Genomic DNA, 23,867 nt, shown 5'->3' with positions numbered 1-23,867 from the left:
ATTTGCCTCACAGTCGCTCCGAACAATCCTTGCAGCATGTAGATTGATCCTCCTTCCCTTATCCCCATCCTCCATCGTTATCCTTTCATGTCCTTCGGTCTCTCATCGCGAAGAATCGATGCTGTCGGGAGCACGTTATCACGAATAAGTTTTTTTCCTCGTACGACAAGCTTCGCCACGTGGATCTAAATGATATATCCTCAAGCAAGTTCAAGGACTCGACAATCGATGAGACATCTATTAGAAATGGTTGACCAACGAGGAACTCCAAGATGCATCGATATGCAAGTCAGAGGGTTCGGAAAAAATCTCGTGCTCTATATGATTTTTATTGGCTCTGTCTTTTGGAATTTGGAAAAAGTAGATATATTAAAAATTAACAAAATAAGCATTTTTTTCTCAATAATTTTCTACGATCAACATTTCCTAGACAACCAATAGCAATTATTCCCAAAAAATCCCAGATAGAAGCAAGAGAGGAAGACCACTCATCATCAATTGTGTCGATCTTTTTCATGTATATTGAATAAGGTTAAACTCTTCCTTTTCGGCACCCATCTTACCAAGTGATATTAGAAATGGTTGACCAACAAGGAACTCCAAGATGCATCGATATGCAAGTCAGAGGATTCGGAAAAAATCTCGTGCTCCATATGATTTTTATTGGCTCTGTCTTTTGGAATTTGGAACAAGTAGATATATTAATAATTAAAAAAATAAGCATTTTTCTCAATAATTTTCTACGATCAACATTTCCTAGACAACCAATAGCAATTATTCCCAAAATATCCCAGATAGAAGCAAGAGAGGAAGACCACTCATCATCAATTGTGTCGATCTTTTCCATGTATATTGAATAAGGTTAAACTCTTCCTTTTCGGCACCCATCTTACCAAGTGATATTAGAAATGGTTGACCAACAAGGAACTCCAAGATGCATCGATATGCAAGTCAGAAGATTCGGAAAAAATCTCGTGCTCTATATGATTTTTATTGGCTCTGTCTTTTGGAATTTGGAAAAAGTAGATATATTAAAAATTAACAAAATAAGCATTTTTCTCTCAATAATTTTCTACGATCAACATTTCCTAGACAACCAATAGCAATTATTCCCAAAAAATCCCAGATAGAAGCAAGAGAGGAAGACCACTCAATTGTGTCGACCTTTTCCATGTACATTGAAGGAAATTCTTCCTTTTTTGCATCCATCTCATCATGTGGATTGCCATCCTCGTGATTAGAACCTTCAATTAGGGCAGTGAATCGAATTGATTCACATGTCCGGAATTAGTCGACTATTCGGTATTATAACTAGGGTCCATCGGGACCGATCGGGATCGTTGGTCGATAAACTTCTAGCAATTTAGCACTGCACTTTTTGCGACACTGTGTCGAAGGACGTATGGTCCCGAAGAGAATCGTCCCGAAATTCCCACGGCGCGAATTCGACTTTATTAAAATTCGCCCCGGTGCTCGGCCGCAATAATTTTCGAGACTTATGAACATCCGGCAAGCGGAATTTGAAAACGGCGTGCAGTAGATTTAAACACAATGGGTATATTTCTCCACAAATATTCCATCTGCACCGCATAGAATAACTCTGAATGCAAATGAGGATCGATATATAGAGAGAGAAAAGGAGTGGTTCTTACTTATCGAGAAAATTAATGTAAACCAATTACATGAAATCCTGAAGCTTCGATACTTGCAAAATAGGCATTTCGAGACAAGGGAGAAAAGTAAATTAGGAAAATGCGCAACATTCCCTTTTTTTAATTTTGAAAGAGCTTTGTAGAAAAATATTTCCTCTTATAATATGATTATACTCGATTCAATAGCGTGTCTGAGAAGTTTACTTTTCGCTAAATGGTATGTCTCGGCGACCTCGCGACCTTCGCCAGACTTATCGACTAAAAACGACTCCGTTTGATGCGCCGGATATAACGAATATATTCAAGATGACAAGTCGCGAGCAGTCGCCTACATATACATATACCAACCCCCGTACGATATCGAGAGGTTCGGTTCGATAATCGCGATTGCGAAGGAGGGCCGCCTTGACCCGGCCTATCCTTTTCCGAACGTGAAAGCTCGTCCCCAGGGTGCTTTCGGCCGAAAGCTCGCGATAATGTCTTTTCGCCCGTCCGGACGCGTGGAAACTTGTGTATTTATTCCCGCGCCAAATGGGGATATTTCTCCCCGCGAGAATTTCCCTAGGGGACCGCGAAAATTCCATTGTTGACCCGAGCAATCCTCTCCGTTTGATCCTGTGCCAAGAGTGGAACGACGGATTAACAATATCGATATTGCAAGCTCGAGGACAATCGCTTCTATTTCCCATCCCCTACGCCCTCTTCTTCCCTCACAGAGAACCATTCCAGAATTGGAGTAGCGATGCGAGATGAGAGAATCAGGCTGGAAAGCCTGTGTCGTCCTTTAGTTGGATTTTTAAGGAAACGTCGGTGTTTCGCGCGGATGAAAATTCCAAATTTATTCTCGCACTCGCATTTCTTTATTCCATACGTATTCAAATTGCGAATTCCCTCGTATATCCCGAGCTTCATACTTTTCGTCCCCCGTATTTCATCCCCCTTATTGAATCGTCGACAGTTTCCAATTCATGAATTCTTTAGAGTTGTTTGATTTTTCTGATCGTTACCTTCGTAACATTCAGGTAAATGGTACGATGAAATTACACGCGATACGTAGAAACCTTATATCCGGATATGTATTTGGGTGCCGAGGCAGTTTAAAAACCGTCGAGTATGTGTGTGAGTGAGCGCGTTTGTGTGCACGCGCATCGACTTGCAAATTCGGCGATGAGGGCTGAGAAATTTCGCGACGTCGCAAAGTCTCGGGGAGACCGAACGACGTTATGTCGGAAATTTGTATGCGCGGAAGCGATCGAATTATATTATATTTGGGGCTGAAACTCGCTTTCTCTCTCTCTCTCTTGCAACTCGCGTACAACAGTTTAACTCATTAATTTTCCACAGCTGCATTTGGCTGCTTAACGAATTTAACCGAAGCACGTCTAGTTATTTTCGCAAAAATAACCACCTACTAAGAATAATAACGCGGAATGATTCGCCCTCGTCGAAATTCTAAAGCATCTCAGTTGCAGCGGAATTTTAATTTCAGGAGGATTGATTATTAAATATCGAGAGAGAACAAATGCGAAATTTATTTTAGATTTATTAAAAAAGGATATTGAAATTTCATCTCCGGGAGAAAAAGTTTTCAATTATCATTCCCGAAGTGCCAATTAAATGATACGTAACGCACGAATATATATATATATATATATATATATATATATATATATATATATATATATACACAATATATATATTACAATTTTTATATATTTTATATATATATATATATATATATATAATATATAAAAATTGTAATATATATATATATATATATATTTAAAAATTGTAATATATATATATATATATATAACAATTTTTATTTCAGCGAGAATAAATGAGAAGGTAATGCAATATTTAAATCTCGGAACTCGCAATGATCTCTCCTGTATATCCATACGTTATATATAAATAGAAGTTTTTGCATCCATGTGAATGACAGTTAACAAATGCTCGCAATTATACAAATATAAGCAGGATTATTTCTCCTACCCTCGAATGCGAATGGGGGATCGATCGCGTTGACAGACAGCGGTGAGGAATGATAAATTGTACCGTCACGCCGTCGCAGAAATCCCCAAACGACCTTGGCGACGCGAGACTTCGACAAAGCGGAGGAAGCAGCCGGCAATTATGTAGCCGCGAGAATATAATGTCATTTTCAAGTGGTGTGCTGCGTATAACGAAGGCGAAAGCAGGTCGTCAGGGGAAGCCCCAACGGGACGGAATGGAAAAGTCGAGAGAGAGAGAGAGAGAGAGAGTTGGGAGACGACTTGCGTTACGATTGAAGGAATGAAAAAGGAAACACTGTCGGCGCGATATTAAACGTTTCCAGCGAGAAATGCATTTAGCTTACATTACAATCTCTTATCCTCTAATTCCACTTTCGTCATCTGCTATGGAATGAAGCTGAAGCAAGACCATCCTTCATCTTTGCGCGATTATCGACATTTCAAAGCGGTAACAAAAATTAAGCATTTGCTCTCCTTTTGAATAAACTGGAATTTACGTGTAAATTTAATATAAAAAATTAAATTTTGAAAATTAAGAAAGAACAAAAAATAATAAAACAAATAATTATAACCCCTCTTGGAAGAAATCCTGCAGATTATCGAGCATATGCTTCGATAAAAAGGAATGATAAGCGACACAAATTTTAGTTTGATTGCTTAACGCTTAACTATTATCGACATTTGAAATCGGTAAAAAAATTAAGCATTTGCTCTCCTTTTAAATAAACTGCAATTTAATTGTAAAAATATAAAAACATTAAATTTAAAAAAATAAAGAGAGAACAAGGAACGATAAAAAACAAATAATTATAGCCCCTCCTGGAAATAATCCTGCAGAGAAACTGGAATTTAATTGTAAATTTAATATATAAAAATTAAATTATAAAAAATAAAGAAAGACCAAAAATGATAAAAAACAAATTATATCTCGTTGAAAAAAATCCTGCAGATTATGGAGCATATGCTTCGATAAAAAGGAATGATAAGCGACACAAATTTCAATTTGATCGCTTAACGCTTAACTATTATCGACATTTGAAATCGATAAAAAAAATTAAGCATTTGCTCTCCTTTTAAATAAACTGCAATTTAATTGTAAAAATATAAAAACATTAAATTTTAAAAAATAAAGAGAGAACAAGGAACGATAAAAAACAAATAATTATAGCCCCTCCTGGAAATAATCCTGCAAAGAAACTGGAATTTAATTGTAAATTCAATATATAAAAATTAAATTTTAAAAAATAAAAAGAGACCAAGAATTGATAAAAAACAAATTATATCCCGTTGAAAAAAATCCTGCAGATTATCGAGCATATGCTTCGATAAAAATGAAGGAAAGATAAGCGGCACAAATTTCAGTTTGATCGCTTAACGCGGCGGTATTTTTTTTTCCTCCGAGATCTCCTCTCCTTCTTTTTCGGGACGCGCTATTAAGAGTTTACGACCCAGTCCTAATGCCAGATAGTAGCTTTTATGCATCTTCCTTTTTTCACCGGCGACTTCCAGGCAGGATGGCCTGGACGTTACGAGCTTCGTGTGCTGTGCAAGGATTAGGCTTTCCCTTCCAGTATCGCGAGATAAAAACGGGTCAGAGTGCTTTTACCGTGGTGGATTAACAAATGGATCCACCATGTCGTTCTGGTACCTTCTCGACTGCCATCGAATTCATCGATAGGCTTTACTTGCGATGTAAATCGCGCCATATTAATTTGACAGCTTTATCGTTATTTTCTTTTTCTTTTTTTCTCTGTCTCTTTTTTTTTTTTTTTTTTTTTTTAGAGCTTTATCTGTTAGCGGATTCTGTCTAGCTCGACTTTTCATCCTTATCTCGGAATATAAATCACAATCTCGTTGCTAATTTAATTAACGCAGAAGAACTTTAAAACTCTGAAAACCTTGAAGTTTAAAAATTTGTAAATTCAATAGTTATGTAATTTTAGAAGTTTCTAAAAAAATTTCGCAAATAGAAATTCGCAAAGAAGCAGAATTTTAGGAAATTCGCAACTTTGGAGAAAAAGTTGGATCGTAGATCCAAATTTTGAAAGAAGCGAAATTCTGGGAAATCCCTGTTTCGGAAATAACAAATTTCGAAGAGTGTAATTTCTGAAAATAGACAAAAATAAAAGAAATGTAAAAATTTGGATTCCACATATAACAATATATGTACATATATATATGGGATTTTTTGCATGTTATTACATTCTCGACTGTGGATCATTTTTCTTTTAGCCTCTAGTCATCGCCGTTTGTTATTCGGCGCAGTTTCTAAGTTGAAGAAAAGAACGATAATTTAGAAATGAGTGCTTTATGACCCGAAGAAGAGAGATTTCCCGTGGAAAATTTCTCGGAAACTTGGTCGACGTTTATCTTCGCGTTCGCGTCTTGTCACGAGGATTAAGCTTCCCGTAATCGAGCTTTTCTGCGACGATAAGTTTCTCAAGGGCTAAATCCGTCGAGAAAGCCGATTCTTAAGTTGCCATTGGCGCGACGCATCCTTCTTCCGTCTCTGTCAAAACCGCAAACAGACTTTCCTCTCCGGATAGTAGTAATCGAGAGTGCCACCGGGGTGCTGTCGCAAAAAATAAACAGTATTTCAAGGCAAGCGGCAGAATTAACACCGGATTTTCCCGGTGCGCAACAACGTATTTATATTTCGCGCGAAAGCGGATCTTTTGCAAAATCATTGATTTTGTCATCTCTTTTTAGAGTTGAGAAATTTGATTAAGAGGATGCCGGAGCGATGGTCAAACTCCGATAGGTTAGCACCACACATATCTAAACATATGCACGTATACAACACATACGCGTGAAAATGTTTTTAATATATAACTTTTTTATTAGACTTGCAATCTCACTTTTAATCGTTTACTAATAATTCTTCATATTATCCTTACCGCGTATACTATATTTCATGCATAGACAAACTGCAGAATTTTTTTATTAAATAAGTATTGTTACGAACTGACACCAAGAAGTTGATAACAGAACTGTAATTTTTTTATTTTTATATGATTTATATATGCAATCATAGCTAACGCGGTCCGTTTTTATAAGTACTTTAATCGTGGAAAAGGATTTATTCATCAGTATAGTCAATAAAAAGTTATTTAAAAAGAACTAAATATTCGCATTCGGTCGGTAAAAACATACCTCCGGCATCTCCTTAACGCTTTCAAACGCAAATTTCAATTTCAACGAGCTAGAAAAAGCTAAACGCAGATAGTAGCGCATCAGTTTCGAGGAAAATTAATTTTTCTCAATCTGATATACCAAGAAAATTAAATTAAATCTGAGATTTTTATCTTAAACCCTCTGACCCCCTGACTTTTTCTTCAAGAAATGTATATTTTGTAATAACATGACGTGTATCTAAATCTTAAAATAATGTAGAAATTGTTTGATTTATTCAAGACTATCTATTTTCCATTTCACATTCTTTACGAATATATTTGAAAATTATAATAACATGGCGTGTCTTTAAATTTTATAAATAATCTAGAAATTGTTTGATTTATTCAAGACTATCTATTTTCCATTTCACATTCTTTACGAATATATTTGAAAATTATAATAACATGGCGTGTCTTTAAATTTTATAAATAATCTAGAAATTGTTACATTTTTAAGCGCGATAACACTGATTTATTCAAGACTATCGCCGCGTCTATTTTCCATTTCACATTCTTTACGAATATCGTTGAAATATGTTTGCGAAAAGGTTTAGTTTGATAAGAGGTTTCGCAAACGTGCAATTTATTTTAAATTATCTGTGTACCTTAGCTTTACACCGGGATAATCGCGTTGCGATCAAACTATAAATATTGATTTAACGCCGTTTGTTGTTCTTACTTTAGAATCCACTCAATTCGCAAATCCCCCCGAAATGCGCAATTGTTGTCGCTTCGTTCACGCAAATTGTGACAAATCACGGGTCGCGCGACGAATCCAAATGAAATTCCCGATAAACGAAATTTCCCGTCGAAAATTTCATTCAACGGCTCCGGCTGGCCTGTCGTTCCGAGAGCGAGAATAATTATTTTTCACCCTCGAGAGCCGTTTGTCGGCATTCCCCGAGCTTCGATGTCAAAAGGGTATTCGAGTGATACAGTCCATTCTCGTCCAACGAAGATTAATATTCTCCAAAGATTAATTCCTTTCTGAATCTTTTTCAAATCGCGAGAGGGAAAGATGATCCTTATAAAGTCTGCGGAATCTTTTTTCTTTACCTCTTTAATGTCAAACACGCTTGGTTTCCTTTAAATCTGAGATTTCATAGAAGCAATAGATTTCTCTCTCGGATACTTGAAGCTTTATCGCACTTTCTACTTTCGAAACTATGCGGCGTTTTTTTTCTACGTCCTTAAACGTTTGAAAAGTAAAAGAGGAGATTTTCGCTATTTCAATTTCTGGAAAAAAGTTGCCGCGAGAGTTTCGTCAGTTTCCGAACAACTTTTACATGTCCGAACTTTCACTCGGGATCCAGATTTCTCGCCGTGCGGAAAGACGTTGAATAATTATTTCCCTCATCAAAGAAGGGCTCTTCCTTTCTTTCTCCTTTGACGTTTCTCCCATCGCGGATTAATTTTTCAGACGCGTCGAACGCGGCTGCGCTTCGAGTTTCTCTCCCGTCTTATTTCTCCTTGTCAGACCCACTCGCAAAAAGACGCCTCGCATCGAGGAGAGGTCGGGCGATGATCGCTTTATAATCTGCAACGAGGCGAAAGAGAGTATTCCCCGCTGATGTATCGCCGGAAACCAGCCACAAAGAAGGGAAAATCCCGTCGAGCGCTTCCCTCTAGTTGCCGCGGAAATTATGAAGAGAGGCGTTTCTTACTTATAAGGGTGTAACGACGCGAGTATTAATTCTCGTAATTGAGCCGCGGAACTTGTCGCTCGAAAAATTCATCGTTGAAGAAATTGTATCGTTGGATCCTCTTGGTTGAAAGAAAAAAAATTCGCAGATTTGTTTATTTATCGATGAAATATATTTTGCATCGCACGTGGCGGTTTATGTAATAAAAGACAATTTTCGATCACAGGTGATCTTTATCTCCTATGAAGGTGTGGAGCGCACGTGCGTCGAATGAATGTCCGACAGCTAAAGGCAACCCAAATCCAAAATAACCGAGTATAAATAACCGTTCATGTTATAAATCGACGTACGCTTGTTCGAGGGATCAAAACATACACGGGAAGACCGAAGATTCCGCCGTCGGATAAATGTGTTTTATTGGAGAATTATAAAAAGAATTAGAGAAAAATCTTCTCATCACTTCCCGGCGCGACGTTAATGAAAAAAGTTCAAGTTCACCCCGGACCTTCTTATCTATATAATACTCGATAATTTCAGGTTCCGATTTCCTTGATATACCTCGGGTTCTTCAAACTTGAAGGTTTTTGTGTTACCGTCGAATTAAAAAAAAGAAAGAAAGAAATTGAATTAAAATTTTTACACAAGCTTACGATTTTATAGATAATGTCGAGGGATTTAATTTTACAAATATTGGATTTTGAAAAATTCAATCATCTATAGGCAAATATATATGTGTATAGAATTGTTTTTAAATTTCTATCTAAATTTTCGTTTTAAAAGCGGTTTAAAAATTTGACAGCGATGTTCTATCCGTTGTTTGTGTTCTGTCTATTTATTTATCCCTCTTTTTTTTTTTTTCGTTGACGTTGGATGGTCAGTGTCGGATGCATTTCCGAACGACGAGGGTTCGAAAGTTTGCACATGCCGTGACACGTGTGTGTTTTACACGCACGTTCTCTCTATCACACAGGGACAAAGGAATCGAAAACTTGCGGCACAAACCTGGGAAACACGGGGGGAGGTTTTTACTTTTAACGTCTGTTTTTTTTTTTTTTTTTTTTTTTTTTTTTTTTCCGACAGAACGTGAAAAAACGCGGCAAAGGTGGTTAATTTCACAGGGCGTGACCACACAAACGAGAAGCCGCCTGTCTCTCTCTCGCTCGGTCGAAAACGCGACATGCGCACATTCGAACACGCACGAATAGATCATGCCGTCGCTATAGTAACCTCGTCGTGCGAGTCTGAAAAGCATCCCAGCGCCGCGTTTGGCGAATGTTTTATCCGCGATTTCCGCGATATTACGCGCGTATTAGCGCGCGAACGGGGCTGGAGATCTCGTATAGTCACCCCCTCTCTTTTTTCATTTTTTTTATTTCGATCAAAGAGTCGGCCGTTTGAAATGCTGAGAACGGCAGAGTTAAATAAAAAAAAAATAAATCAAAAAAACGATACACGATCCGATACGTTTGATTACAACGTGCATCGCAATAAAAGCTTTACATAATATTATTTAAGCGCAATATTATTCCGAGGGTATTTATTCGAAAATAAATATATATATATATATATATATATATGTGAAACGGGAAGGAAACGGGTTTAATGCAAAGTTAATTCTGTGTAATGTCACAAAAGAAAAATACAGTTATATTTTGTAATAAAGAGTTTAATATTTGATATCAAATAGTAAATATTTTCGACGGTAAAAAATATGTTTTTCTCGCCAAAGGGAAACGAGACGACGAAAAATATCTTTCGTGACGAGAATTGCTTCTCTCGAAAGGAAGGAGGAAAATATAACCGACGAGCGAGACATGCATAATCGGTGCCGACCATTTCCGTATGCGAGGAGGGCGGAGTAGCTAATATAATCGGCACATCGGGACGTGCCGGCGCGATCTGAATGCATATCCGAGAGTTAGGACATCGTCGTCGAGGTCGGAGGCTCGTCGTCGACGCGAAACAAATAGGAATGCCGGAATCGCCGGGTTCGGGATTCAGCACGTACTGGCCTAATCGATCGTCGGACCCCTTTAAAGGTGATCCTAAACGTTCTGGACAAGTCTGTGATTTCCGTCCTGTTTTATCGACAAAATGTGAGGTTAGATAAACTATAAATCTATTTATTGGCTATACGAATTGTTTTTTACCCGAAATTAGAACGCTTCGCCCTTTGTTCATATTAATACTTTAATTTGTGCAGGAAAAAGACTTATCAATCTGTATAGTCTCATTTATCTACGTTGCAGAATTCTTGAATTCATAATTCTGTAACTAAGATATATGAGACTATACAGATTGATAAGTCTTTTTCCTGTACAAATTAAAGTATTAATTTTAGCAAATGGCGAAGCGTTCTAATCTCGGATAAAAAACAATCCTTATAGCCAATAAATGGATTTATAGCTGAATCTAACCTCACATGTGTCGATAAAACAGGAATGATATAGTCTCATATATCTTGATTACAGTATTATGAATTCTAAGCATTCATAATTCTATAACCAAGATATATATGAGACTATACAGATTGATAAGTCTTTTTCCTGTACAAATTAAAGTATTAATTTTAGCAAAGGGCGAAGCGTTCTAATTTCGGATAAAAAACAATCCTTATAGCCAATAAATGGATTTATAGCTGAATCTAACCTCACATGTGTCGATAAAACAGGAATGATATAGTCTCATATATCTTGATTACAGTATTATGAATTCTAAGCATTCATAATTCTGTAACCAAGATATATAAGAGACTATACAGATTGATAAGTCTTTTTCCTGTACAAATTAAAGTATTAATTTTAGCAAACGGCGAAGCGTTCTAATCTCGGATAAAAAACAATCCATATAGTCAATATTTATAGCTAAATCTAACCTCACATTGTGTCGATAAAACAGGAGTGAAACTTAGCTTAGGATCCCTTTAAGGGGAATGATTACCCGTTCCGGAAGTTTTCGGGAGCGCCGGAAGAGAATACCTAGAATTCGGCTAGAAAGTCTGCGAGGAAATAAGGAGCGAAACTCGTGTCGCGAAACTTTTCAAAGAACACACTTCGATGTCTTTCAGATGCTCTTTTCTCACACCCGCACGTCTTCACCTCGAACTCTTTCTTTCTTTCTTTCTTTCTTTTTTTTTACTCAACAGAGACTATCCGTGAACTGACGTTTTTTACATTTTTAGATTTTTATTTCTCCCTTTCTTTTTTTATTCGTCTTTTGGATTCTCGCGTCGCTGCGGAGAACCGTGAAGAAGTGACACGCGCTGCTTTTTCCCGGTATAAATAAAACGGAAAATAAAACGAAGATAAATGTAATAAATAAAAAGTAGAACGAAAAAAGAGGAGTCGCGTTCTAAAGATATCCCGTGTGTAAAGATACCCTACCCTCTGTTAATAGAGATAGATAAACTCTGCGCGTTATCTGCAGATCCTCGCCGGATGGAACTAATAATCGTGTCTCCTCTCGTGAAAGCGGAAATGCGCCGACGCGGTTTTCCCGAGAAAATCGGCCCTCGATGAGATGCAATCGCATTAATTCATGGACCACGCGAGCGGCATAATCCTCCCTCTGCCCCTTTCATTCCACCCTTCCTGGTCGCTCTGTATCGATATATATACCGGCCTTTGGCGTCGCTGCTCGTAAATTTATTACAGCGCATCCCGGTAACCGCATGTGACATCGAGCTTACGGTTTTCATCTTTAAGAGGCGATAACCGATAATTGGATCATCCCATTGAATTACGTTTACGGTAAATTTAGTCGACCATTTTCGGCAAACGGATGATTGTAATTTGTATTTAGAATCGCATTAACGCACAGACAATTTCACAAATTGACTTTTCATGGTTTTCAAATTGTCACGAATGTCTGATAGTTTTAAACTTAAAGTAAAAAAAATTCTGTGAATATTCCCTTGCACTTTGCATTATGATGAATTTTTATCTCAAAAATTATTTATTCAACAGGTTTGAAATTTACACACAATAATGGATGTGTTTTCTCTTTACATATATTATTTTCTCCATCAACTTTCATATTTTTCAAATTTTCTTTCGCGGAATACATATTATTAAGTGGCCCAAAAAGTTGGATATCAAAGCAATCGCTAAACTGCTCTCGTATTCATCCTATAATCCCGATCTGGCTCTTTCCAGTTTCCGGAATATGTCTTTTAGGCCACTTGAAGATTTAACTTGAAGATATATCCGCGAGACAAGGTTTGAGGATGACAAGGGGCGATTCAAGTAAAGAGGACATGGCTATATGTGAACAGAACAAGAGCTGATATGACAAAGGCAAACATGCACTTGTATTATGCCGGTATCGGCGAGATATAGAAGTTGATGCAGATTACGTTGAAAAACAAAATATATGTAAAGAGAAAACATCCATGTATAAATTTCGAATCCACTGAATAAACAGACTCCGCGAGAGAAAAAAGTGGGGCATTATTTTCCGAGCAAACATTAATATTAATATTCTGAAACATTTTGTTCGCGAGACTTAACGTGGAAGATTGCAAACGTTTCCTGCCGTTTCGCAAATATTCGTTTTCACTCGGTGACATTTATCGAGAAGGCGGACTTCTTCGCGGCAGTAATCATTCGGAAAGAATCACGTTTATACGCGCCGCATAATGGCACGATAGTGTAATTTCGCGTATCCACGAACACCGTGGGGCACTAGTAAAGTCAACTAAGGTCGGGCGAAAATGGATTTCGCGTTCATATTTTACGACGCGCCTCCTTAATCCCTTAATCCATTTATGCGGCGACCAGATACGAGAAAGGCGAAAGGTGTAGTTATACATATAGAAAGGGTGAATAAAAAATTAGCAGCGTTGTACAATTTGGATGATTGTACAATTAGCTATGGATGAAGATGAGATGAGAATTTGTATGCAAAAGATAAAATTATATAGCGAATCATCTAGATAATTTCCAGATATTATTTTTAAGATCGCTTATATGTAAACACAGTTATAAAAAAATGGAAATTATAAAAGGGATGTAAAAATATATTCATACTTTTATTTATAAGTTTTTATCGCTTACTCCTTTTATAAGCTTTTATCGCTACCAAGTTCTACTACTTAAGTATTTTTATGTGCTATGGCTCTAAACCAAATTATCTGAACATTATTCTAGATAATTTAGTAAAGATGAGACTCTTTTCGTTTGAGATGCAGATATAAAGATGATATACGTATTTTTATAAAAATGTCTAGATTATTACCTATATAATTTTATTTAGGTCTAATTTTACGATACAAGAATTTCTTGTGTGAAAGCTTTTTGACCAAATAATACATTCATTTACGTATTCGGATTTCATTTTATTCATTCCCTCAAATTGCCTTCTCTCGTGATACCTCGAGAATGTAATCTCGCGGGTATAATAACAAGAAAACCGTTTAAATAAAAACGACCGATATTCGTTACGCGCAAGAAGGATATCTATCTTCGAAACATTACTCCTTGTTAGAGAAACGAATCGAGAGAAGAGAACGTTGGTGGTTAGTTCGACATCGCAATCTCGTTTTCCGGTCGCGAATAATCTGCTGTAACTTATTGCGCGACGGTCGATTTAACAAGTCAATTTAACCAGATTTCGAGACAAGTCTCGGTTACAAAGATACTTTATGTTGGACGGATGGTTGGTGATTTGAACTTTGAGTTGGTCAAAGATCTCTTCTCGGATGAGAGAGAAACGGTGCTTGAAACGCTCTGTAAACTTTGGAACCAGGGCGCATATCTCTGTCTCAAGCCTGCTTAAACTCGTGCAAACAAAAACAGATGCATTCGACAATGCGATCAGATTAGCGGAAATTGCTGTATACAACTTGGATCTCGTTATAAGTTATAACACACGATGTCCCGCGATTTGCGAAACTGAACAGGAATTAGCCTGCGCGCAAATTTCGAAACTCCGGAAACCGCGTAGTAAATTAAAGGACGTGAATTTGTCAGATTTATTAAGCGTCCGAGAAATGCATTTTATGCCCAAGTTTTTTAATGCGATTAAGAAAGATTAATCGGGTTATCGACAACTTTCGATTCCGTTTCGACGGATGTTTAATGACGTGGAAAAGATTAGTGATAAAGGATCTAATGGATTTATTCTTCCAACGATTCCTTTTGGACGTAATATTAATTACCTTGATTTACTTATATTCTTCGACTGTCTTTTTAAAATGCAAAAATAGAGAAAAGAGAGATTTTATTTTTTCTTAACATTTGGCATTTTTTTAATCGCGAATTAAAAACTATATGAATAATTTATTGTTCCACGTGTATAAAAGAATCAGCAATCAAAGCGCAGTTAAATCTCATAATTTGCATTTAATTATTCCAGTGTGATTATTAATTCGTCAATATACATACACATATAGATTTTCCGAATCTATAATTTAATATAATTCTCTATAATATCGAAATGCTAAAATAATTGTTATCAATATATATATATATATATATATATATATATATATAAACACATATATATATATTTTAATCGCAAATTTTTTGGAGTAATTCAACAGTGGGTGTGTGTAAAATAAATATAAAATAATTTCATAGATACATGTATATATAATATATGGATTTCTCGTATGTTTCAGGCCTCGTTTTACTCGACAGCACTGAAAACCCTGATCTCTGTGTCTACTGTGATACTGCTTGGCCTCATATTTGCTTACCATGCCTTAGAAGTTCAGGTATGTATAATGCATATCTCAAAGTATTACGAAATTGCGGCGATAAAAATAGAAAACTTTTTAAAATGTCGTATCCATTAAATTTCAATAGAATACAAATATCACATCGTGCCAATTGTTTCGAAAATCGAGAAGAATTTATTTCATCTACTCGCTCGCACAGTTGCTTGTAATTTTATTATATCATACAATATTATGTTGCGCACGTGGCACAAAAATAACGAACAGATTTTTCTCGCGTAAGGTTTTCTTTCCTCCGCAATTTAAAGTTTGAGAAAAATAAAAAATTCAATAATTCGGAAGATATTTGAGGACACAGATGCACATCATTATTATTACTACTGTATCATAATTTATGACGCAAAATATTATTGCATCGCTATAATAAATTGTCGAAAACACAAGCTCCTACATATATAATGGCTGTAAACAACTATAAATAGCCATAAACAAATTAAATGGCCGCAGTCGGGACATGGATAATTTCAGCGATGAATCGCTTCGAACAGACATATTACGCCTCGGTGATTGCGGAATTTAACAGCCGTCCATTTGGATCATCGCGTTCGATCGAGAAATCGAGAAACTGCAATGCATATATATATATATATATATATATTATAGTTGGTGAATGATTTTGCAGGTAGCATTAATGTGCCGCTAATGAAAGGCCAATTACATCGCGCGATTAAATTTGATCTAGTCGACGATATACGCGCAGAATATCGCACGTCGACTATGAAAATCGACGATCAACGCGAATTATTTATGCGGACAGGCCCGCGCGCGCTGCGCTTAAATCTTTGAAAAGCGTAGGCAACTGAATGAGTAACGGCGTATTCGCGGCATGAATAAATATGCAACGACCTTTGGCTCTAGATCAATAAGTAACGTCGCGTGGAAACTCGAATAACTTGAAATTTTCTAACAAGACATTTGTCTCTCGGCGAACGCGGGATCTTTATTCAAACTTCTTCTACGCTTTATATAGTGGGAAATCTTTGCGGAAATTGCGAATACATTTCTCCTTTCTCTCTGCGCGACCCTTCTTTAAGATCAAAGTTTTGTCCTGTCAAGATGTTGAAATGTATAATATCGGGGGATCGTTATAATGTTGCGATTGTGTCTTTTCGAATATTCAGCAGATTTTTAATACAACGAGAGATACCATCTCATCGGAAAGTTCTCCATTTAATTTCTATTTAATTTAGAAGTTATCTCGTGATCTCTCTCGATGTAAGAACTCGGAGCTCGATCTCGAGAAAAATAATGTCGTTGAAACCGCGCGAAGAGAGAACCCGATGAGTGTTCATTATAATATCCGGGGAAGGAAAGTCTCTCTCTCTCTTTCTTCAACCGAGCTCTCGGTTTACTTCCGTTCTAGTAAGGAAGTCGTCTTAATGAGATACCAATTGCCGGCAGTGAAACGAGCTTCGCAAAACCGCGCGAGGCTCCAACGAAGGAGGAACGTTTAAGCTTCAACTCAAATATTGACGCTACGACCGTCTTTCAAATCCTCACACTAAAGACGTTTATACCGAGCGATCCGCAGAGAAGAAACGCTGTGTAACTTTCATATGCGACTTCTCTCTCCGTGCGACTCTGAAGAAACGGATTCGTAGAAAAACGCGATACTAAAATAATAGAAGAAATGTAAATGTTTAATTTTTAGACAAAAAATCTGTAGATGCATAAATTACCGTTGAGACAGAATCAATTTGACGTAAAAAAAATAGTCGGTGTGTATCGATATAATATATTAAATATGTATTTTTTTATTCCTTTTGCTTCAATCGCGCATAATCGATTAGCAGACTCGTGTTTGAAAAACAAATTTATATGTTGTTTGAATAATTAAAATTTTATTTAAGTAATTTAAATAATTCAAATTTAATTTATTTTATTTAAATAATTTAAATTTAATTTGTTTTATTTAAATAATTGTAATATTTTATATAAATAAGGAAAATTTAAAATATTATACTCTATATTTCATCAATATATGTTTCGTGTCAATTTCACTTGACTGGTAAAATGACGCGGGTTAATTTTGAATGGCAGATCAGCTGAGTGTCTCCATCGGGAAAATATCGAGGGCGATCGCGAAGTAAAAAAAGAAAAAGAAACACGATAGCTGCCAACATCTCTTATCGTATCCCAAACGGATAATCCGGACTCAATGTACCGGAAAAACTTTTTCGTCAAGTTTGCAGTTGTTGCACGATGCGATTTTAGCACGATATATCGAAGTCTTTCTTCCTCTTCCTCTATCGATGACGATAGAGTTTTATGAGAAACGATGACATTTTCGAAATTCTGAGACCTTAATGAAACATTACGTTTGCGTGTTCATTGTACAAATTCATTAAAGAACGCAATTTGCATGTCTGGATGGAAACGGCCAGTCGTCGAGAATAAAACGCAGGCCATCTCCTACAAGTTCCATAAAACTTAGTTTAATAGATACTTGGAACTCGCAAAGTTAATTGCCGTTAAAGAGAGAAAACTTCGAGACAGAGGCCGTTCGCAACTCATCTAGCAATCCAAATAGCTTGCACAAAATTCTGAAATTCAAATTAGAGACAAGCAGACGCAAAAGTCACGAATTTAAGCGGCCAATAAACCATTCATGGGGTTATCTGTCATTTATATAATTTTGGAAGCTATAAATTCGCAAAAAAGGCTATTTAAAGTCGCTTCTAACTGTAGATAAAATCGATCTAGCTTATCGTCTACGATCGGAAAACATTAGGTTTTTCGATGATGACCCGGCCACTTCGAGCTGGCGCACGCAATCTTGCGGTAACGACGGCTGGCTAAGAGCCTAATGGCCTGCTGACCTTTCGGCACCTGTTGATTGTCGTTTATCAACGATTTGCATGCGCAGATTTGCCGAGATTCACCTGGAGCTGCAAAGCGAATGGGATCTCCCGCGGGAGACGTCGTTTCTGATCGATGTCATCTGTTCAAGTTTCTCAACATCCCCTCTCTCTCTCTCTCTCTCTCTCTCCTCCGTCTATCTCTTACTTCCACGCTAAACACATTCCTCATACTTCATGAATCTGTTCGGATCTCTCTGCAATTGTCACGAATTCCCGACACGTCAAATCTGTCTCAAAGCTTATTCAGAGATCTTTCTCCTTAAACGTCAACGGCAATTTTATTCCATTCTATCATGCACCAATCTGATCGGTAAATATTAAATTAATGATCTCCCGATTTTTGTTTTATTTGGAAATAAAAACATTTAGAATTTTTTATTTCCAAAAACATTTAATTCCATATACGACATCAACGCTCGTGTTCAGATATTGTGGAGATTAGAAGAGTTAGGATACCATAGATTTATGAATTCATAAGTGCACCAATCTGATCGGTAAATATTAAATTAATGATCTCCCGATTTTTGTTTCATTTAGAAACATGCAACACCGTAATAAATTTGTCGAAATGATCTATTGGCTACGTCGTAAAAACATTTAGAATGTTTTATTTCCAAAAACATTTAATTCCATATACGACATCAACGCTCGTGTTCAGATATTGTGGAGATTAGAAGAGTTAGGATACCATAGATTTATGAATTTATAAGTGCACCAATCTGATCGGTAAATATTAAATTAATGATCTCTCGATTTTCGTTTTATTTAGAAACATGCAACATCGTAATAAATTTGTCGAAATGATCTATTGGCTACGTCGTAAAAACATCTAGAATTTTTTATTTCCAAAAACATTTAATTCCATATACGACATCAACGTTTGTGTTCAGATATTGTGGAGATTAGAAGAGTTAGGATACCATAGATTTATGAATTCATAAGTGCACCAATCTGATCGGTAAATATTAAATTACTGATCTCTCGATTTTTGTTTTATTTAGAAACATGCAACATCGTAATAAATTTGTCGAAATGATCTATTGGCTACGTCGTAAAAACATCTAGAATTTTTTATTTCCAAAAACATTTAATTCCATATACGACATCAACGCTCGTGTTCAGATATTGTGGAGATTAGAAGAGTTAGGACACCATAGATTTATGAATTCATAAGTGCACCAATCTGATCGGTAAATATTAAATTACTGATCTCTCGATTTTTGTTTTATTTAGAAACATGCAACATCGTAATAAATTTGTCGAAATGATCTATTGGCTACGTCGTAAAAACATCTAGAATTTTTATTTCCAAAAACATTTAATTCCATATCCAACCAATACGACATCAACGCTCGTGTTCAGATATTGTGGAGATTAGAAGAGTTAGGATACCATAGATTTATGAATTCATAAATCAGCGCGATGCTAAAATCTGATACTACTCTTGGTCCTTTAAAGCTCATCCATACAGTGCGCGGTTTTGCGGCATTTGTCGCCATAAATCGCCGGTATCGCGCAAGATTTCTTCTTCCCTGTGGGGGTTTTTCCCGATTGCAACGGATTCTTCCGTCTCTCTCTCTCTCTCTCTCTTGTTACGCGCGAAACCACCCTCCGGCTCGCTCTTCCGGATTATTCTTCCGGATAAATGGACCCGCGGTTGCATTATACTAATCCATTCAGGAACGCCGGCGGCGATGCCGGGTTGCATCTTTTCGCGCTGGACGAGAAATACGAGCTGCAAAGTATCCGCGATGTATCAGACCGCGAGATACCGCCAAGATGTAAAACCGCGGGATGATGGATGTATCGTATCCCTTCAGGAACGCAACTCCATTGTCGAAGTGGTGAAATTTTAAATTTCGAGGTCCGACTCACACGCGCTGTATCTAGGACAGAAAAACTTGAGGGATGATTTATGACGTCGCGGGGACAAACATTTTTGACATCGAGATATTACGACAATTTAATTTACAAAACGAATTAATAAATCGAGAACTGCAACATTATTTTCGATACTAATAAGAATATTAAATTTATTGCACCAAGGTTTTGCGAATGAAAATTCGTCGGAATGTTTGAGAGAAGGATGATTTGTTGCCGAAATCAATCGAGCACCAAATAATTGTAAAATTATTTTCGATACTAATAAGAATATTAAATTTATTGCACCAAGGTTTCGCGAATTAAAAGATCTCGCGAGTGAAAATCCGTCGGAATATTTGAGGGAATGATTTGTTGTCGAAATCAATCGAGCACTAAATAATTGTAAAATTCTTTTCGATACTAATAGGAGAATATTAAATTTATTGCATCAAGGTTTTGCGAATTAAAAACTCGCGAGTGAAATTTGAGAGAATTGAGAAAAAAAGTAAGTAAAATGGATGATAAAAATCTGCGATCCGCGAGAAGATCTCGGGACGTGAAGTATCTGCGGTGTCTATACTAGACAAATCGCATGATATTGTATCTCGTGTAACACGTGGTATATGGGATAGCCTTTAAGCACGAGCTGTTTAGATCTGGCAGGATCGTTATCGAGTTAAGGATGATTTGTTGCCGGAATAGCGGCATGTGTACGGTTACAGCTACATGGCAAGAGAGAGAGAGAAAGAGATACATAGATAGACGGTGATAAACAACGGCTTACATGTTGCAGCGTTTTAATCAAGTTTACGAGAGAGAGAGAGAGAGAGAGAGAGAGAGAGAGGCAGACAAGGCGGTTGGAATTCATATTAATCGAACGAGGCTCTCAAAGAGCGAGCTTTCATATCGGAATACGCGGGCTCATTTGGGTCTCTCTCGATTGGTAATCTCGCGCGAATCGATATATTGGTAAATGTATTCGCAAAAATTGCTTTGAACGCTGGGCGCCCATTTTTTGCACACCGATAATGCAATGGTATAATTAATTCATTCGGTTGTTTACATTCGCTCGGCATTCGTGCGATATGATTTTTCAATAATATCCAATTTTCGACGAATGAAGATCCTAATGATTGATAATTATTGTCATCGTGCATATTAATTCCCGTCATATTTTATTACTAAAAACCCGTCTCGATAAGAGAATCTCAAAATTAAAAATTTTAATTACATTTTATTCTTTATCTCGAAAACATACATCTTCAAATTTCTAGATTATCATATAATTGAAGTAATCAGTTATATATTATCCAAATATTATTGGAAGAATAATTGTACGCGATATTCAAGCATGGACGTCCCCAGGGGGACATTTAAAATCAGTAAAAAATTACTTTCCTTTTAAATAAACACTGGAATTTATTTGCATATATTTGATATAAAAAAAATGAAAATAACAAAAAATAATCCCTCTTCCAATTATTTTATACGTATAATAAAATAAAAATACTTCACATCTTAAAATGTTTTCCACATTTAGTTGATGCCTATCTCTTATTAATAATTTAAAAAAATAAAATTTTAAAAATTAGGAAAGAATAAAAATTTATTAATTCTGGAAAAAATCCTGCGGACGCCCATGAACAGAAATCTCTGCTGATGCCGAGATCTCCTTAAGGGGATGCTGACCATGACTATTTCGCCGACTTTGAGTTCAAGAGTTTTTCTTTTTATTGACTATACAGATTGAAAAATCCTTCTTCACAATTAAAGTACTGATAATAAAATGAACGAGGAGCGCTATAATTTCGTATAAAAAACCAATAAAAGTTTAAAAAATTAGTTTTTTTATCGGCCTCTTGCATCAGCTCATAACAATACTTATTTAATACAAAAGTTCTGCAGTTTATTTGTGCACAAAATAAGGCGCTTTCAATAGAGATGACATGAAAGAATAATACAAAAGTAATAAAAATGAGATTAAAAGCCTGTATCAAAAGATTCGTACTTGAATTAATTATATATGTATATTCAATAAAAAGTGAACCTAACCTAACTTAAAGTCGGTAAAACAGAACAACAGCAGCATCCCCACTTAAGGAAGTCGAGGGAGAGGATTTTGCATACACTCGTGTATATATGACCTGTCAAATTTGTCTGTCGACAGTTGTTCATGATCGATAACTGCGCGGACGACTGGCGGATCGCGATGACCTGGCAGCGGATCGCGCAGATCTCGGTGGAGCTGGCGATCTGCGCGATTCACCCGATACCGGGCGAGTACTACTTCCTGTGGACGACCAAGCTGGCAAACAAGAACGGCGACATCGGTTCCAAGTGGGTGCCGTATGACGTCACCCTCTCGTTGCCCATGTTCCTCAGGCTCTACCTCATCTGTCGTGTGATGCTGCTGCACTCGAAGCTCTTTACGGACGCGTCGTCGCGTAGCATAGGGGCCTTGAATCGCATCAACTTTAACACCAGGTTCGTCCTCAAGACCCTGATGACCATTTGCCCCGGTACGGTGCTCCTGGTCTTCATGGTCTCCCTGTGGATCATCGCCTCGTGGACGTTGCGACAGTGCGAAAGGTGAGTCATCTATTAAAGTAATCAGCCTTTTCCTTCGTTCTCCGTTTTTTCTTCTAGTTTGTTGATTTCTTCTCCGGTTTGGGAAACAATGTTTTTTATCTTCTTGTTACATTTCGCTCCACTAGTAAAGTAACAGTAGTTGTTCCATATTATTCACACGATCCATTAATCAACAAGAACAGGAGAAACAGTGACAATGCATTTTGGAATCGTGTACGACCGAGTGGACTCATTTGCGTACGATGATTGATCTATGACCTAATGGCGCGACCATCTATCGCGAGAGATGCCGCGACGTAATCATAAATCTCGGTACACTTGCGGGAAAGAGGAAGGAAGCGGGAAGACAGAATCTCGATTAGGGTCGGTCGTCGACGATCGCCGTTGGAATTTAGTGATTCCTGGAGAGAGACCGGCTGATAATTAAATTCTCCCCGTAAATATAGCCGCGCCGCGATTTCAGGAATAATCAATCTCTGCCCAGGCAATATCGGGACGGTCGCTCCCGAAGATCCCGTCAGGTGCTAGAAGCGAGGAAAAGGAGACTTTCCTATCCTCGTCGCCTCAATAAAATGGTGCTTCCTTAATGGACGGGATCCTCTCTTCGCCCATCCACAAGCTTAAATATTTATCACTCCGGCTAATGCTTGATCTCTCCACCTGTCCGACATTTGGACGGAAAGTCCTTCGAACGATTCGATGGTGAACTCGCGATCGAAACTATTTCATTGTTTCATACGCCTGAGGGGGTCGATCATTGAAAACGTGTGCGCTTTTGCATTTGATTTATCGCGTTCCACCTTTTCCGATAGTCGATTATGATAATAGTATCCCGATAATGGTATGGGAACATTCAACTTCCCGACACTGTTTCCATTGACACTGGATGAATACGCAAGTACATCGCAGATATGTCGATATCAATGTGGAAAATTCCGTTTGGCGAACGATATTTATGAAAGAAATTTCAATCATTCGATACTTACTCTGATGATCCGGTTATTTTAAATAAATAGTGCACGCGCGTGGAATATTGATGTTTATACGATGGTAAAATTTTCCCAACAAGTGGTTGCATCGAACCAATTTATTTAAACTTCTCTCTTATTGTTAGCATTGTTGCGTTAATAAATTGAATAAATATTTAAAATATATCACAATTCTATCAATTATATATAATTATAAATTATGTTCTCGTAAATCTTTATCGCAGCTTATATATATATAAAATATTGTAATTAACTTTATTTACTCTGTTAAATATCTTTTTGCTGTTAAAAATCTTTTTACATCAATTTGATAAAAATTGTTACATATACACGTGCGTTTGTATAA

General features: G+C 36.9%; 1 protein-coding gene across 3 annotated transcripts in view; it reads left to right on the top strand.

Moving 5' to 3' along the window:
* The window catches only part of SK (small conductance calcium-activated potassium channel), a 165,912-nt gene that overhangs the window by 122,782 nt on the left and 19,263 nt on the right, over positions 1 to 23,867 (top strand). For all 3 annotated transcript variants that reach the window (XM_085480457.1, XM_029308792.2, XM_085480458.1), the window contains 2 exons: positions 15,103 to 15,198; positions 22,111 to 22,532. In XM_085480457.1, the coding sequence (XP_085336583.1) occupies positions 15,103 to 15,198; positions 22,111 to 22,532 (518 nt within the window). The remainder of the gene's footprint in view (positions 1 to 15,102; positions 15,199 to 22,110; positions 22,533 to 23,867) is intronic.

This window comes from Nylanderia fulva, unplaced genomic scaffold (genome assembly GCF_048542155.1).
Source record: "Nylanderia fulva isolate GAGA-0341 unplaced genomic scaffold, ASM4854215v1 Scaffold15, whole genome shotgun sequence".
Lineage (NCBI taxonomy): Eukaryota > Metazoa > Arthropoda > Insecta > Hymenoptera > Formicidae > Nylanderia > Nylanderia fulva.
This window is presented reverse-complemented; position numbering and strand designations above follow the sequence as displayed.